This window comes from Aythya ferina (assembly GCF_964211825.1).
Source record: "Aythya ferina genome assembly, chromosome: 2".
NCBI lineage: Eukaryota > Metazoa > Chordata > Aves > Anseriformes > Anatidae > Aythya > Aythya ferina.
This window is the reverse complement of record NC_140297.1, coordinates 121,808,751-121,826,584: the sequence shown is the minus strand read 5'-3', so window position 1 is coordinate 121,826,584 and position 17,834 is coordinate 121,808,751. Positions and strand designations below refer to the sequence as shown.

The 17,834-nt window shown below is 39.4% G+C and overlaps 1 protein-coding gene across 4 annotated transcripts in view; it reads left to right on the top strand.

Moving 5' to 3' along the window:
- Nucleotides 1–10,923, top strand: part of TOX (thymocyte selection associated high mobility group box) — a 220,716-nt gene extending 209,793 nt beyond the window's left edge. For all 4 annotated transcript variants that reach the window (XM_084509990.1, XM_084509992.1, XM_084509989.1 and 1 more), the window contains 2 exons: nucleotides 6,152–6,303; nucleotides 8,483–10,923. In XM_084509990.1, the coding sequence (XP_084366116.1) occupies nucleotides 6,152–6,303; nucleotides 8,483–8,519 (189 nt within the window). In that variant the 3' untranslated portion in view covers nucleotides 8,520–10,923. The remainder of the gene's footprint in view (nucleotides 1–6,151; nucleotides 6,304–8,482) is intronic.
- The last annotated feature ends 6,911 nt before the right edge of the window (nucleotides 10,924–17,834 follow it).

The following is a 17,834-nucleotide window of genomic DNA, read 5'->3' as shown; positions in this document are numbered from 1 at the left end:
GGAAAAGGGAGATGAGCCCTCCAAATGAGCCACAATACGATGATGGCAGCACAGAGTCAGCATCAACGATGGCAAAGGAGAGATGTACGCTGCCCTGTATGGCTAGCCCACAGCAAGGAGGGAGGGAAGACTCTCAGCATGAAGCTTGGTCCCCACCAGCACAGTATAGGCCACTCTGCTACATAAAGAGACAACAAAGGAGAATGGGAGGATATGTAGTCTGATAAAGAAGAAGTGATAGTTGCATGTAATTCAACATTTTTTTTCAGTTCATTGTCCCTCAGCTGCTTGATTTCCTCCACGCTAAAGGTGTGGTTTCCCTAAGACTTTTTCAAAGACTCCAGTGATCATCCAATTTATGTAAGCAGCAAGAACAGAAACTAATTAACATCCCACTCCCTGCAATGTTACTTGCAACAGGAGACATTTTCCTTTACAAAAACCTCACCACTGCTTATGCCAAACAGACTAACACACTTGAAGGAGCAGCAAGGTAAATTTTCTTGTGTCACACTGTAGTGTGAAACCTAATAGACAAGAAAGGGATGAGACTGTCAACAGCTTCCTTGCAGCCTTCTACCAGAGCTGCTTGCAGCCTCATCTGGTGGGACAGCACCAGTGGAGACCACAGCTGGGCTGAAGATACATTAGAAGGAGCAACCACAGTACCTACCAATAGCAAATTCCCACTCTCTTTCTCTTTCTCTTTCTCTTTCTCTCTCTCTCTCTCTCTTTGTTTTGTTTTGTTTTCCAAATATCCATCTCTGAAACAGTTTGTGGCTTACTGGTGTGCCACTCAATGGTAGCACACTCTCGGAAACCTTGCTGTCTACAGATCCCTGCTTTCACACTGTGGCTGTGGGAGATTTGATTACTTGTTTTCTCAAGGAGAGGGAGGATGGTTCTTATCAAAGACCTGCTTGTAGCATGTCTGAAGGACTGCCAGCTCCAGGAAAAATCACGTACAGATCCAGAATGCAGTCCTGGCAGGCAGAGAAACAGTTCTTCAAAACCACAGTGCATGAAATCCACAAACTCTTCTGTGCATAACTTTGGGGAGGGACTGATAAGAAGTGCTGACCTGGGGAGTGAGTCCTGCCCACACTGCTGCAAGGACAATGAGCTGATCTTCATCAGCTCTGCAGGGAACAGCACGTACTCCTCCACTTCCAACAGTCCTTGCCTGCATGTGTGCAGCTGCCAAACTAGGAGAGACTGCCAGCTGGAGAAGGACGGTTTCCTCAAGGATTCCACAAAAACTGCAGAACATCAAGAAGATCAGAAGTTTTGGTAGCCAAAAATCCTCAGTGACTGCACAGTTTCTGTTATTTTAAAATCAATTAATTATATGGATTATGCAGTTGATGCAAGACATCCAAATTTTTCTAAACTACACATGACAATGTAAAATTTATATATTAGTTCATTTTTCATATGCCTGGCATTATTAAATCTTTTTTTCTTTAAACAATCTTCCAGAGTTTATCTAAATAATTATTTGTAGTTTCCAAAAAAATAAACTACATGGGCACTGTTGCAGACTTTTGGGGTGCTCATTTACAGTGTTAAACCTTTATACTGTAAAATTTACATTTTAGTCCTATTCTCATAGTTAGATTTAAATGAGATCCTGATTTTGAGGATATTTAACTTCTAATTTTAAAATATACTATATTTTTCTTAAGTATTATTAGCAGGAGTTGTGTCAAAGTTTTTCTTTGCTGAAGTCCAAATCTCTTGTGCAGCAGTTTTTCTTTCATCCACTTTTGACACACCAAAAGAATTTTTGTACATTGGAAGAGTGGGACTTTTTTTCCATTAAATGCTCATACGAGCATCTTACAAGTTTATTTTTTTAACTGATACTCCATTGCTTCTCTCTAGTCTGTTTCTTAAACATCTTTGACAAATGTTTAAATTTTACTTAGTTGTGATTAGGTGATCTGACTCTTCAGCATTGTTATTCAAATCACCCAGATTTCTCTTGAAGTTCAGGCTAAAACAACATCTGAAGCTGCAACCTGTTTTCTTTTGAAAAGTTGTTCCTTTATGCACACAGACATATATGATTCTTTCTGAGCATACCCCATGCTCCTGCCTGTTGCACTGTGCTGTTCCGTGTGGAGAGGGATAAGACCAAGGATCCACTCCCTCCCAAATATTCCCAGTCCTTCTTAAGAAACCATTTTTAGTAGCCCTAGTGGAAGCATCTCCTTCCTTACTTAAAATACTTCAGTGTGGCCTGGTGGGTCCCATCATGATCTCTGTCCCACTTTGGTTCATAGATAAAGCAAGCAAAATTGTATTCTTAACATCTAGTAACCATGGCTGCAAGTGTATGCATAACAAAAAGGCAGAAGATTAATGTATGTCACATTTTATTTTTTTATTTTTAAAAAATAATAACTTATTTCAGTCTACTTTTAGATGTTTCTTTTCCTTTAGAAAATAAATGTATACAGCAAGATGATTGCATAGCCTGCCAAAAATAATAGCCTCATTTTTTCTGGTATATATTATATACAGTAAACTCAGGATCCTGCTGTATTTGTCCAGATTTCTTCCTCTTTTTTGTTATGCTTTGTCTTCGAATGAGGTCAAGAGAAAAAAAAATCATTAATATCTGTCAACTTCCTTTATAACCTTAAGGAAAAATCTTTGTATGATATCACACAGACAGATTTTCAATTTCCTTGTGTAATAAACAGATGCTTTAGGATTTGGATGTAATTTAAAGGTTTAAAATATCACATTGAGATTGATGAATAAATCAGTTGTGAAGACAAAAACATTGATGCCTGTTGAAAATACCTCTCCAGACAGGCAGGAAATGAAATTAGTTCCCAGTAAAGTGTGGAGATGAGGATCACTGTTTAGTTCTGCTGCAGGCTTTTTAGGACTTGCTACAGTGGCACAGCGAAACTGCTAGGGCTACAGAAATCTAATTAAAGAGCAAATGTCCCTCCTGACATCGAATTAATCTTTATCAAGTTCCCTATTTTTATTTCAATCTGGAACAAGAAAATGAAATTTAAAATTCTAGGCATGTTGCAAAACAGTTGGTGATTTTCTCTTGAGCATTACAATGCAAAAACATTCACCATTGTTTAATTAGACCTCGAAGCACTCATTTTCTGAGCACTTTTTATTTCATCATTGTTTGTTAAGGGCTTACATAAATAATACACAAATATTTACTACAAGCATGGTACAAGGCAGTCTCCCTCTGTTGTACAAATCTATATTTCCAGAGCTTTTTTTTTTCTGTGGATGAAAAAGCTGAAGTAATTCTTGTTTACATTTTAAACATGGTCATAGATTATTGGTCCTTCGTATCGCACTCAGGTTTCTTAAATTACTTTGCCTTAAGAAGCAGACTCCCAAACACCTGCATCATTACTTCTGTTGCTGGTAGCCCTCTGCTAGGCTCAGTGCAGGCTGGTGCTGGGTGCTGCCTCTCAGCAGCATTAAAACCATGGCTGCAGAGAGCCCAGAGTGGGCCCAGGTGCCAATATGCTTGTGTGGTCCATGGGGTTGGTGTGTGCTGGTCCCAAACTAGAGGTGGCTCAGATACCTCTGTGCTGCTTTAAAATGTATCACATGAGCCCATCTTGAAGAACAAGCCCAATCCCAGGCAGTCATAAACTAAAATGGATGCAAGATACGAATGTTGTTACTCCTTGTTCTGTAGATAGGAGAATAAAGCTCATGTTTGTGGCCCTAACCTTAGCACAAAAGGTATCAATCCAGTCCAAGTGCATCCTTTGCTGGAGGACAGCCAAAGAGAGTTGGCTCTGGTTACACAGACAACCCAAGAAAGGATAAGAAAAAGACAAGTCCCCACCCAGTACCAGGCTGACATTTTTACCAGAGGACCATCCTCCCACATGTAAGCTATTCCTTTGTCCAGGAATGCTATTGCACCGATGTTCTTGTCCTCTCACTTGGACAACAGTTTATTCTTGCTGCAAGAGTATGTGAGCCTCTGTACTTGCTCACTTGCATTCTTCTCTACAGCACTGCTCAGATAGTAGCCACATTTGGCATTTTTCTTGCATAGATGGTTGGCTTTCCTGAAGAATAATAAGAGATCGCTCAGGGGTTCTGCTACCAAAGGTAAACCCAAATGCCTGAGGGCAGAATGTGTTTCTGTGGTTAGTTTCCTCTTACAGCTAAATTAAAAAGGGCTTATGGGTAATGTTTTGTATAAAAATTATGATGGTGATATACAAAACCAATTTTTCTGCCTTTTAATTACACAAAACTTCAATTAAAGTCATAGGGAAGTCTGCTCAATTACAGTTTCCTTTGGATTTGTTACAGGCATGGGTTTTTCATCCCGATGTGCAGGTTTGCAGTCTAGTGAAAAAGCTGTGCACAGAGCGTGGTGGTTACAGTCACGATGAGTGCATTTTATTTTATCTTATTAGCAGGGCAGCGTATAGGCTACATTACAAGTAGATGCTAGATTCAGCTCATGAACTTGCCCACTACTAATGATCTATTTCTTGGCATCATCAGGAATAAGGTGAGGCTTCCAAGAGCATTTAAGGCACTGAGGTGTGACTCCCTTCTCCATAAGGAAGAGACTATAGAAGAAAGTAGTGTACACAGTTAAACGGGCTCCCAGGGGAAGTGAACAGGCTCCCCAGGGAAGTGGTCACTGCACTGAGCTTGTTGAAGTTCAAGAAGTGTTTGGACAATGCTCTTAGAAACATGGTCTGATTTGTGGGTTGTCCCGTGTGGAGCCAGGGGTTGGACCCAATGATCCTTGTGGGTTCCTTCTGACTCGGGATATTCTGTGACTCTATGATTCATTTATGGCCTAAGCTAAAATCTGTGATCAGCATGAGCAGAGCAAGGAGAATGCAACATGAAGGAAGGATGTGAAGAAGGAAGTGACATTTTATATTTGAAGGAAACTCTTTTTAGAGATGGGAGTGTGGCAGGTGAAAACTGAGAGTCCTCATTTATCTCATTTAAAGGTAGTGTGGCTGAGTTGTTAAATTTGCAACTGAAGACAGCTCTACCCAAAATTCCCTTCTTCATGATGACAGTGTGTATGAAGTAATCACACATAAGCCACTGAGTTTTCAAATTTAAAGCTTTAAGCCTATCTATTCTATATGTGGCCTTTGACCAGAAGTAGATTTACAAACTAGGTATTTTGCATCAAGTTCCGTTTGTGGTTTAACAGCTACAGATTCTATTAACTTGGCTGGGAATTGTATGCCTTTTTTTAATTATTACTTTTTTTCCCAGCATAGCATATATCAGTTGCTTTTGTACAGTATTCAAAATTTTTTATACAGCATTAACACTTTTACCCAATGTAGTCCTTCTAACTTTACAGGAATATAATGTACACTTATATAGGCTGAGCCAGGTACACTACGGCAGTGCATACTAACCTTAAAATTTCTCCTGGTTTTGAAACACAACATTTTAACTGATATATCATCAAAAGACCTAAAAATCATTACGATTTCTGATATGACAGATATTTTAGGGAGCAGGTCAGATGTCCCTTTGTAACTTCCACTTTTTTTCTTGTCCTCCTGGTTTCAAAAAGTAAGTTATTCTGTGCTACTTTCACTACATTAGTCCAACAACTGTTAAAAAGCTTTGGTTGAATTTCTGTTTAGTTGAGAGAGAAGTACAAATAAAAGAAGCAGCAGATGGTCTCTTTGTGACTGAATGAAGAAAGAGGGTTTTGAGAACAATATGTGAATAGGTGTAGTCTAATAAAACAGTCAGCCACCTGCTGCCTACATCCTTCAAAAAGATTCTGTTGCATATTCTAGGAATTAACGACTAGTTTGTGTCCTTACGTCCAATCTAAATGGAACCTCTAAGGAGCAAGCAGACCTTTTTGCCCCAGTGTTGATTAAGTTGTTTTCTTGGTTTTGAGTTGTTTTCCCTTTTAGTTCTATCCCGTGATTGTTAACCTGTGATTGCTATCACCAATTTCATGCTATTTTATTTCTCAAACCAAAGATTTTAAAACATAGAAAGCATGTACACTTTTTCTCCTTTTTTAAGCTAAAAAAAGGGGCTTTACTGTTTTGCAGTACACACGTTGTTTTTATTTTATGTACACAACCTGTTGCTTGGTTTCCATGCATCATAATGCACTTGCTATTTCTCCTAGGGATTTACTCTTCAGCCTGATTATCAGAATATCATCAATCCAACATCAACAGCTGCACAAGTTGTTACCCAAGCAATGGAGTATGTTCGTTCAGGGTGCAGAAATCCTCCGGCACAGACTGTGGACTGGAATAATGACTACTGCAGTAATGGGTAAGAAGCCAGTGAATGCCACCTTGTGTCGAGCAACATTCATGACACAAGTATCTGACAGTGAAAACATCTTTGTTGCCTGTTTCCCTACACTTCACTTCAGAAGTGCACCTGTGATGACACTGTATTTGTCAAGCAGTTAGACTACTGTGGGATAATAAGTTTTCAATACATACATTTATCAGAGATTTTTGTCACCTTATTTCAGCACATACATTTTGGTCGTTGAGAGCTACCATTCATTAGAAAAGCAGAAGTGAAATCTTAGGGAAAAGGTGTAGGAAAGAACTAGTAAGATCGCTGCCCCCTACTTAAGAGGCAAATGGCATGAACTGTTTTCTCCAAATATTCCATTGATGAGGAGAGCTTGCTGCCAGTGAAAACATCTGGTTTGGGTCATGGGAACCCCTGTCAGTGAGACCCAGAGGTGATGCATGGGATACAAGTTACATGGAAGGGAACGATGTGAAGATTACATGACTGTTACCAGAAACAAAACACCATATGTGTAGGAGTTCTGTGCCCCTACCAGTAGCTCCTTCAAAACCTCATCTCCTCAGCAGCCTGGTTTTTGTGGAGTCATAGTGCTCTATCAGGAGCTTCCTGGAAACTTTTTAGACGCTGAACAGAAGGTATCTTCTGAGCTTTAGATGATAGATGTGCCTTGTGAACACGACCACCAGCCTGACCTCCTCTTGACCTTGGCATGAATACCAAAGACACAGGCAGATAAAAGCTCTTGGTTACTGCCAAAGTAATTGAACCCCAAGTGTAACTAAAGACCAGTTTCAACCATTGCATTTACTCAAACTCAGAATTGTCCTTGTGTTACTATTTTAAAGCATTTCTGCAACACGAACTAAACTGAAGAAAAATCTTTTTCTGGTTACAAGTTCAGAAAAATATCCGCACCAAAACTTACTGACACTGAGGCAGACTTTAACTAGTTCACTCAATGGCCTCACTCTTCCCCCATAACTAGTGCTTTTGCCCCGAGACATGCCCACTTGTTCAGCAAAACAGTCTCACTTCTGTCCTGTACCACCCAAATGCATTGATCTGTGCTGCAGACCCTTGCAGGAGCCCTACCAACAGGCCATAACCACCTCCTGTTTTGATTTCTGGTCTCCTCAAAAAAGCAATGTGAGATCATTGCCAGCAGTGTCCTCTAGGTGCTCAGTGGGTGTAACTCCCATCGGCAGAACCTTTCTCTGAACAGACTCTGTATACGTGTGCTGTGTAGATGTGCGTCTGTGAATCTGTGTGCAAGGACTTAGCGTGTTCTTGCTTTGCCAGTGCAATTTATGCTCTATGCTAATCCTGGACTCCAAACCAAGTAAGCTGTAGAGCTGTGGAAGAACAGAACTCGTGCCTGGGTTTTGGCAAGGAAACAGGAGATGAAGAGCAAAGCCTCTCCCCCAGAAAATCTCTGCACTGTGAACCAAGCCCTGTCAGTGATACTTCTACTTTAAATGATGTACTTTTTTCTGACTTGTACAGACTGTTCCAGGTTATAAACTGGTAAATGATTCCTTTTTGCTCTGAGTTGGTATGTTTCATCCGAAGACGAACCGTGGCAAGAACAGACTGTAGAAGTGTGCTGGATGATGCATTGGTGGAAGGTCTCCCACAGAGCCTGGAAAAGTTAGTTGAGCTGGGCTCTGTTAGAACCATCTGGTGCTCCTTTGCTCACACTTACCTGAAACTGCCAACACAGTGCATTTTGGCTTTGCCTGTACTAATAAATAAAAGAAGCCAGAGAGAGCTGGTTGACACCTATGCTCATGGAACTAACCTCTCCTGCCTTCTACAGAAAGGGTGCTTAAGGGGTAAGGTCCCTAGAGCTGTGATAAATTCTCATGAACAGAGCTATGCAGTTTGTGAGTGAGGGACCATCAATACTACCAACCCACTAGCACAGGTGATCCCAAAATAGTGTTTAAACCCATGTCCCCTCCTATTCAGTTTAGACCTAAATGTGGCCTCTGTGTTTCTATATGCCACTATGGCAATAGGGTTTTTCTTATTTTTTGTATTATTACCTTGGCAATACAGCTGTACTTCAGTGATATGCTGGGAATTAATGACACAGTAGGGTTGTGGGGTTTATAGAGAGAAGAAAAGGACTAAAAATTTAACAAATTTAAAAATCACATTTGTTCTTTTTCCCTTTGAACAGGGGCATGCAGAGGGACAAAGCACTCTACCTTACCTGAAAATCTGAAACATCTCTCCTTTCCACTGAGGAATGCAGGGAAGTCTTTTCATCATGGATTGCTTTATGCAGTCAAGGCAGTTCTGCATTTTATTAGAAAATACATGTACAAGTTGCTAAGCACTTAGGACTATTTGAGCTCGTGGGTCACCCACTCTGGAAAAAATAGTCTTGCTTCTTTCTTTTTCTTTTTCTTTTTCTTTTTCTTTTTCTTTTTCTTTTTCTTTTTCTTTTTCTTTTTCTTTTTCTTTTTCTTTTTCTTTTTCTTTCTTTCTTTTTTTTTTTTTTTTTAATTTTTTATCTCCCCCCATTTTTGTTTCATTCTTTCTTTCCCCTTTCCGTCCCCACCCTGAGATCCTTTAACGGACATTGCTTTTCTTCTTCCCTGAAGGAAACTTGGACCATTCAGATTTTATGTTGTTTTTTGCTGTGAAGTGCTGCGATAGTAACTGCCTTAGCAACTGTAGATGTCTCGGATAAAAGTCCTGGATTTTCCATTGGTTTTTCATAATGGGTGTTTATATGAAACTACTAAAGACTTTTTAAATGGCTTGATGTAGCAGTCATAGCAAGTTTGTAAATAGCATCTATGTTACACTCTCCTAGAGTATAAAATGTGAATGTTTTTGTAGCTAATTGTAATTGAAACTGGCTCATTCCAGTTTATTGATTTCAAAAAATGGGTTAAATTGGCAAACATTCATATTTTTACTTCATTTTTAAACAACTGACTAATAGTTCTATATTTTCAAAGTATTTGGAGAAAAAAAAGTAAAATATTCCCAAAAGATATTAATTAAAAATATTGGCCTCATCTCATGAAATAAACACAAAAACTAGGGAAAAAAAAAAAAACAGTGTTGATAAAGAGCAAACACATTTATTTTGTACTGCCTAAAAATGCTTCTTTTTTTTTAAAAAGAAAAAAAAATCACTTTATGTGTACTGGTTAGTAAATGTCATTTAAGTCCTTTTATGTATAAAACTGCCAAATGCTTACCTGTTATTTTATTAGATGCAGAAACAGATTGGAGACAGCTAAATTATAACCTTTACATATGGCTATGTATTATTGTTTCTTCATACTGTGTCTGTATTTAATCTTTTTTTATGGAACCTGTTGCGCCTATTTATGAAATAATAAATATAGGTGTTTGTAAGTAAATTTGTTAGCATTTTAAAGAGGTTTCTTTGACGCTTTAACTTTTGCTGGCACAAATTGTTCACAACTGATGTGAATACTTTATTTAGTTTTTACAGTGACATATATAACACCAAACCTGCTTTTCTGGCAGAAAATGAAGGTAACCAATACTTATTTCTGTATTTCTTTGGTTGCTAAGGGAAAAAAAAAAAAAAAAAAAAAAGAAAGAAAAAAAAAAGGTACTTTTAAGTAATTCCCTTTTTAAAGTATTGTGGTAAGAAGTTGCCCAAAACCAAGACTTGAACCAACAAAAGTAACTAAATAAAACTACACAATGATGCTTCTTGAAAATTCATCAGTTTTTGTTAATTAGTCAAGTGGAATAGAAATATTACCAACAGAAATATTACCAAATATGCTTCAAACATTTTATTGTACATTCAAAAGTTCCTACAGAGTCTTAGGGAGTGTATTACAAATACATACTAAAGTGAAAGGTAAGTTCAATAGCCATAAAGAAGGATTTAAAAAATCCAAAATAAAGAAGAAAGAAAAAGAAAAAGGCATTTTGTCAATGTGTTTCTTCAGGGATAGATCTGAAAATGTTTTTCTGGAGGATTTCATCCCAGATGCCTGTCAAAGTAATAGAGAGTACCACTGATTTGTATTGTCTGTGTGAAATAAAGAAAGCAACTCAGAATAAATACAAATTATGCAATGCCATTGATTTTTATAGAAAACAAAACAGAAACAAAGGTATGCTTGCTTTGGAATGATTTCAGGCAATGTACAGTTGAAATCACTTGGCATGTAATAACTAATAAATAATGCAGATCAGATGTGATTACTCGGATGACTGTAGCTGAGAGCTCTAATTTTTCTGTCTTGAAACTGTATGAGAACTCGTGATTAAATTCACAGTTTATTGTTTGTCTGTTTAGTACTTTAGAAATATACCAGCACTACTAATTACCCAATGTCTTCTATTTATTATATTATAGTAAACTACATTTTCCACTCATATTAATTCCAAAGTGAGAAGATAATTATTGGGATGAGAAAAATCAGCTTTGATTTTGACAGGCAGTTTTCTTTTTTCTTTTACAGAAAAGAACTGTGTTATCTCCATTTCTTTTAGAGCAGGTGCGCAGTCACATAAAGTTGTTAATTTCAATATCCAAGCAGAGTTCAAAATACAAGAAAACTTTAATGTAAATAATAAAGAAAATACATCATGAATAAAATACTTATTCTGTACGAATCTCTTGCTAGTTGATGTCTCTCAGTCTGTAAGAACAGAAACCTGCCTTGTGTTTACCACACGACACTTTTACCGGTCATGGGGTTTGAGTGTGGTTCTGTGCCTGGGCTCTGTTCATGTGAGTCAGCTGTGCTGGAAGAGCAGCACCTTTGCTCTGGGTTATACTGAAGCCACTTCGTTCCAAAAGAGAGGTCTGATTCTGATGAATAAATGTCAGTTCTTCATGTCTGACCTTAGGAAAAAGCAATGGTTGCTGGGCAAGGGCAATCTGCTCTTTGTTTTCAGCTGCATATCAACAGGTACAAATTATTGATAAGCGGAGCCCAAAAAGTTGTGGTTCTTCTGCAAGCAGGTGAAACTTCACTGGTGCTGATGAAGATAGGCACCATCCTTTGCTATAGCACTTTGGCTTAGGCACCACAGTAATACATATATCCAAGTTACTGGTTGTAAGTCACCATCTGTCATAAAGATGATAATGAGACAGCACACAGGAATAAAACAACCTACACACTGAAGCAACATAGTAACAACAAAAAATACAATAAAGACATCCATCAAAATGATAGAAACCAAGAAAAATAATGTCTTCCATTAATTGGAACTAGTTTGCTTGGTTGGTTGTTGTTTTTTGTGCTGTCGTTTGTTTGTTTGTTTTTCCTGATGATTTTTAAAAACTGGTAGGTGAAATGCAAGGTTAGGAACATAATCACTCCAGAGGATTTAAATGCTGTCTGCTTGCACCAAGGTAAGCAGAAGTTTTGAAAAAGAAAAGAGCTCTTTGAGTTTGCTGCTGATCTCAGAGTGCTCTGTTCTGGTGATGTGAGACCCAGTCTCTCACCCAACTCACAGAGGTTCAAGCATCGCACCCAGCTGCTGCCTCTGACCTGAAGAGGCTCTTTAAAAGGACTTGCTGTAGTATTTTTCTCCCTACATTCATCCACTGGCAGTAAGCAATTAATGTATTCATGGAGGGCCTCAGCCATTCACAATGAAACTTAATGTATTCATGCCTGCCTCTCTCTCCCTCACCAAATACCATTTCCTGATTCCAGTGGCAAATCTGCCAAATATTCCCTGTGAAGCTCCTCTGTAAACAGGAAATCTTGCAATAAAAGAGCTCATTACTGGAAGGTAAGAGACAGGCTTATCACCTTCCTCTACCTTCTGAGACTTCATCCCAACCTCAGCTACCATCTCCAAGGCTGCATCTGCCTATTTCTTACATGATTCTGTAAACATGGCAGATCCATGGAGATCCCTTTCCATGCTCTGGAGACATGGAGTAGTTAAAACCCTTACTCTACACACAGTCTGAGAAATAGCTTAAGAGCTGTATGTAACCATACAGGGAGTCACTCCCCAGAGCTCCCCTCGATAAAGAGGTATTGATAAAGATAGATATAGAGCCATTACCTGTTTAATTATTTATTTGGCATCCTCGAGTCTTTTTACATTTAAATGGAGTATTATTTTGGGTGCATAAGAGTTTGAGAGTGCTGGCAGTGCTGCAGAAGGTGCTCAGCACCTCAGAGAGCATGAGCTCTTGCTTTGAGTCAGGTCTTTCAGACAGCATTTGCTTTCCTTTGCAAAGTCATGTATTTTATTATTAACCAGCACCATATTAAATCACAACTCAAATGTACTTCTTATTCCACTGACAAGGGGACAAGTGAGAACAATGACTTGTAACATTTCAGAGTCTGTCACAGTTACTGCCTAATTAGAGAAACCTACTAGCAAACGTGCATCTGCATGGATCCTGCGACTGTCATCATTTCACATTCTATTAAGGGCTTGCTGCGATAGACACTTTACAAAGAAATTTCATTCAGGCTAATACCAAGCTGGCAAACATGTAATTGGCTAGAAAATAAAACAGGAGAGAAAAGGAAAGAGAGGAAGGGGAGAAGAAAAAGAAACCTTCATATTTTGAAAACAAGCTCTGTGCAAAAAAAAAAAAAAAAAAAAAAAAAAAGTGTGCTGCAGAGAAGATCCTTACCCTCTGACAATTGCGTGTTTACAACGAGTCTGAGCATAATTGCTCTGATGGGCTGTCAAGGAAAAGATTAATTTGGCAAAGATTAGTATTGACTTGCTGTTTATTAAGGCTTTTAAACAGCTGTATCTGGCAACATTCCTGTAAGTGCCTGTCATGTCTGAAAATCAGGCTCACACCCGGGTGCTTGCCAGCTGTTGCTAAACAATCTTACCACTTTGAGTATCTTTCTCCAGGCCAAACAGCAAGAGCAAAGTATTGCCAAATGAGTCTCTCTCATCCTGTCACTTTTCAGGGGCCCTGAAAGCTCAAATGTCAGTTTATGGCTTGATGGCTGGGCTGATAGCAGCCAGCGGAAGGCGGCAGGCTGGTTAGAGGGGTGCTGCGCCGGCCGGCCCCACGTGCGTTGGGAGGGGGCTGCAGCAAGTCACAAAACCACAGCTTGTGACTGTGGTGTGGCAGAGGGGATTTAAACCCCTGAGCACCTGCCGACAAAGTTTCGAGAGGGGCAGGGCTGCAGAAGGAGTGGTTCATCCCCCCGGGCACCACACGCGCTCACTCAGCGGGCTGTAATGCATCAAGACAACGCACGAGGAGGATGTGTGCAAATACAGTAGGCACCATTAATCATCCTAAAATGATCCAACGTTTTCTTCTGTGATTTTTTTTTTGTTCCCCCTGCTGATAAACAAAAGTCATAAAAGCCATACACCCAAAATACCCAGGGTCAATGCGAACCTGTAAAAGGAAAGATGTCAGCTGTTGTTTTTGTTATGTTACTTAAAACAGTTTGGCTTTTACTGTAGGCTTTAGTAGCTGGTTCAGAAACAAATAATACCAGTGGAAAGAAGGATAAACGGCTGCAGCTAAACGCCAATACAAATAGCCATGTGTTACAATTAAAGTTGATTTGGCCTTTCCAATAGAAGGCTGATTTTCCGGGATTAATCTCGACCTTTTCAAGTCGCATCAGGCTGAAATAAGTTGTCAGAACAGATGTGAATTTTGTTTGCAGAGAGCAATCGTAATCCAGTAACCCTTAGAACATCAGTGTTTTCCAGACTACCGGCCAGCTGAATGGTGAGGATGTGGATGGGAGATGCTGAATGCACACAGCAGGCAGGACCAGAGTATTGATGGCAATGTCCAGAGGCTGGAAGTTTAGATCAGAAAAAAAAAAATAATAAATAAAAATAAATAAAATAAATATATAAAAAAAGGAAAAAGACATTAGATCAAGGATGGATACCTTTGTAAAATATGTTTTTTGGGCTAGATCAAATAGGGGAGTGGGGGATATTCCATGTGCCACTGTGCCACTGCTTCACAGCAGGCTGGACACACATTTTGTAATACAGAAGTCTATGAAGGCTCCAAGAATCACACATTTCAGAGCTTGCTCTGAAGTGGCTTTCTAAGAAGTTTTGCCTTACAATATGTATAGGTCCAATATTTGAGAACAACAACAAAAAAATATTCAGACTTTTCACACTTTGGAATCTAGAGTCAATCTAGAGTTTCAGTGGAAGTAAAGAAGCCCCAGATCTTTCCAAGTTGGGTAGGGGGCATAGGGACTATTCACCTGAACATCTTAGCACAGCTCACGTGGCAATATAAGCCCTCTGCATTCAGAGAGCCCACAGATTGCTTTCTGCACAACAAAACACTTGGCCCAGTGTTTATGCCAACAGTGTAGAGTACTGAGTTCTTAAGTACTAAAGATGTGAGATTTTTCCTGTTGTCAATATAGCACTGCACTGATTAAATACAAACATGAAGTTCCAAAGTTCATTGAAAAGCATGCTATCACTTCAGTAAATAAGGCTATCTGTTTTCCTAATTAGTAGAAGACTTCATGTTTTGATATCTACTTCTGCTCAGGATTCTGAAGTAATAAGCTGAGCCTCTCAACTCCTCTGGCATACACATATATGTTAGTTTTTTGTGTGTTAAATAGATAAATATAAAAAAATTATAAGTGATGTCTCCAGGAACAGGGAGTAATTTAGTGGAAGAGTAGCTGAGAGCTTAAAAAAAATAAAAAAATAATAATCTCCTGCTTTAACCATAACTTAAGTTCAACAACTGTGAAGCAGTGCCCAGACCCATGAGGACAGCTTTAATCAGGTGAGATTTTACTAATATATATAATAAATAGGGAGATTTTTCCAGGTTTTACTGGTCTTCTGTGTTTTTCTACTTGTCACCCCTAAGTGTACAACTGAGTGCTATTTTCAAACTTATCTGTAAAGTAACTTTTAAAAGAATAAAATAATAAAAGAGGGATTAATCTGTGATCTCACCCTGCTGGAATTTTACATTAAAATTTCAGATCTCATGAGACTGTCATTTTGACTAGGCTGTTCTTAAATGTCTTTATTTCTCCCTCTCTCTCTCTTTGCAGTATTTTGCCCTAGACCCTGGCAAAATCCTGACTTTATGCATCAGATTTATCAAAGCATGATACATATATATAAATTTACATATGTGCACACCAAGGAGACTCATCGGACTCACAAGGCGAGAGTTGTGACAGCTGAAAAATAGGGCTGTCCTGCTGCTCTGTCCCCAGCAGAAGTTGTCCTCTGCAAACAGTCTGGAGGCAGTGACATAATATGGTCCTAGCAGCAAGGTCATGCTTCTGTGCTAAATGGGTGATAGATTTTCAAGGCTATTTCTAAATTCTCAGGAGAGGTCAAGATCAGAAACAGGCTATCCTGTCTCCTTGTACTGTGTCACCTTTGGACTGGGAGGAACCTAAGCCCAGCCTTTCCAAAGGTGACCCCAGCACAAGCGCACTGACTGGAGTGAATCCAAGGGAGGCCACCATGATGGTCACAAAGCTGGAGAAGAGAGCTCAGAAAGAGAGACAAAGAGCACTGGATCTGGAGAGTCTCAAGGAGAGCAAGCCAAGGGGAGCTCTTACTGCAGTCTGCCACTTCCCAACAGGTGTTAGAGCAAGGACAGGGCCCAAATCTTTCAGCAAAGGACAAGAAAAAACAGACACAAGTTGCAATGAGATAATCCTGATTGCATATTAGGAAAAGGAAAAAATCACCAGGAGGGAGGTCAAAAGCTGAAATAGGAGCCCAGAGAGGCTGTGGGATCTCCATCCTTGGAAATATTCAAAACTCAACTGGACAGCCCTAGACAGCCCTGTTTAAGTTTCATGGGCGTTTACTGTGGGGATGGGGTAGATGAGAAAACCTCCAGGGATCCCTTCTGACTCAACTGGACAGCCCTAAACAGCCCTGTTTAAGTTTCATGGGCGTTTACCGTGGGGATGGGGTAGATGAGAAAACCTCCAGGGATCCCTTCTGACCTATGCTAGTCTGTGGCTGTGTTTTACACAATATCCCTACACATGGGATAGAAAGAAAGCCAGCAGATCGTGGTTATTTGGCCCCAGTTTGGGAAAGGGAGTAAGAAAGTTTCTGTTGGTTACTTCCTGTTGTACACCTCATGTGCTACATTAAATTGTACTATTTTGAACTCAGGTTTCACACTCTGGTTTTACATCTACAGAAAAAGCAAAAGTGAATGTCATTTATATCTGAGTTTCCTGTAGAGGTTTATTTAAGGGAAAAAAATACTCCCAAGCAAGACATAAACTCTAACCCACCAATCACTTTACTGAAATGAATTTCGTCTACATTTTTGGGAGTGCAACTTTCATGCAAAGACAAGCTGGAATGTATTGGTTGCCAAAGTAAAGCTGATCAGTTAAAGCTTGGACTCAGGGGAGCAAGGCCTCAGATAAATGAGGGAAAAGTTACAGAGTTTTCCTTTTTTATTTTTTTAATGTATAGCACTCGAAATCTCTGGGGCTTCAGTACGTGACTTTCCATTTTAATGCTTTTCCTCCACCAGATGGTTTAGATAAAACCTATTAGTTTCATTCGTGCAAATGGTTTCATACAAAAAAATGTCCATTTTTAACATTTTTGCCTCAAGGCTTGGATTTTTTTTTTTTTTAGAAGTGGAGAAGTTTTTGCTGGTGTCTAATCATCATCATTCTTACCATCAAATAAGATGCACACCAGAATATGGTTGATGAGTCCTCTAAAAGAATTTATGTCGAAAAAGTGCATTAAAACTACTTTGTAAATTTGATTTATGCATCTTTTCATACAACCTTTGCATGTTTGCAATTTTCCATAAGCTTAGTTATGATCATTTCAATCTCTGCATAAGTAGTGTACATGCTCTGTCAAACATAATGATGCAGACCCTTTATCTTCTTTTTTGTCTTGATGTCATTACTTTGCAGAATACATTCAGTGTGTGAAAATTGGAGAAGGTTCACTACTGGAAACCCTAACTAAATCCACTCCCATTTCTGGAGGTAGGGAATTCCCCTTAGCAATGAAATTAATGTGGCTCTGATATGCACATGCTGAAGGGATGTTAGGAAGGCATACATGAGTAATTTTAATTCTGTGGAGTCTTTATCATTCAAGGAGCTCATTTGGAACCAAGCAGAAGCAGACACAGAACACACCAGAATCAATTCATTAACACTGTCACCCTACTTGATTCAGAACAGACACTATCAGCTGTCTTCTCTCATTTCAGCAGAGCTCTCTGGGAGCTCTGGGGTGCCCAGCACCCAGCCTATAGGTCCTGCAGAGGACCTAACCAGCATCTGATGGAGGCACACTGTTAGGAATTGGATCTCTCGCCTTCCTTTGTGGTCAGAGGAGAAAGATCAGCACCTCCAAGGCGCATATTAGTGCGGGACAAAACTCCCCTCCCCTTTGCCTACCTGTCTACAGTACTTGGCGAGCCCCAAAACCTATGACTGAGCAACAACAGGAATTAATTTCTCCCACCAGCAGCTGATCAGTTGACTGGAGATGTACAGGGGACCGAAGCTCCCACAGCTGCACTGGACGAGGTTCAGGGTGTTCAC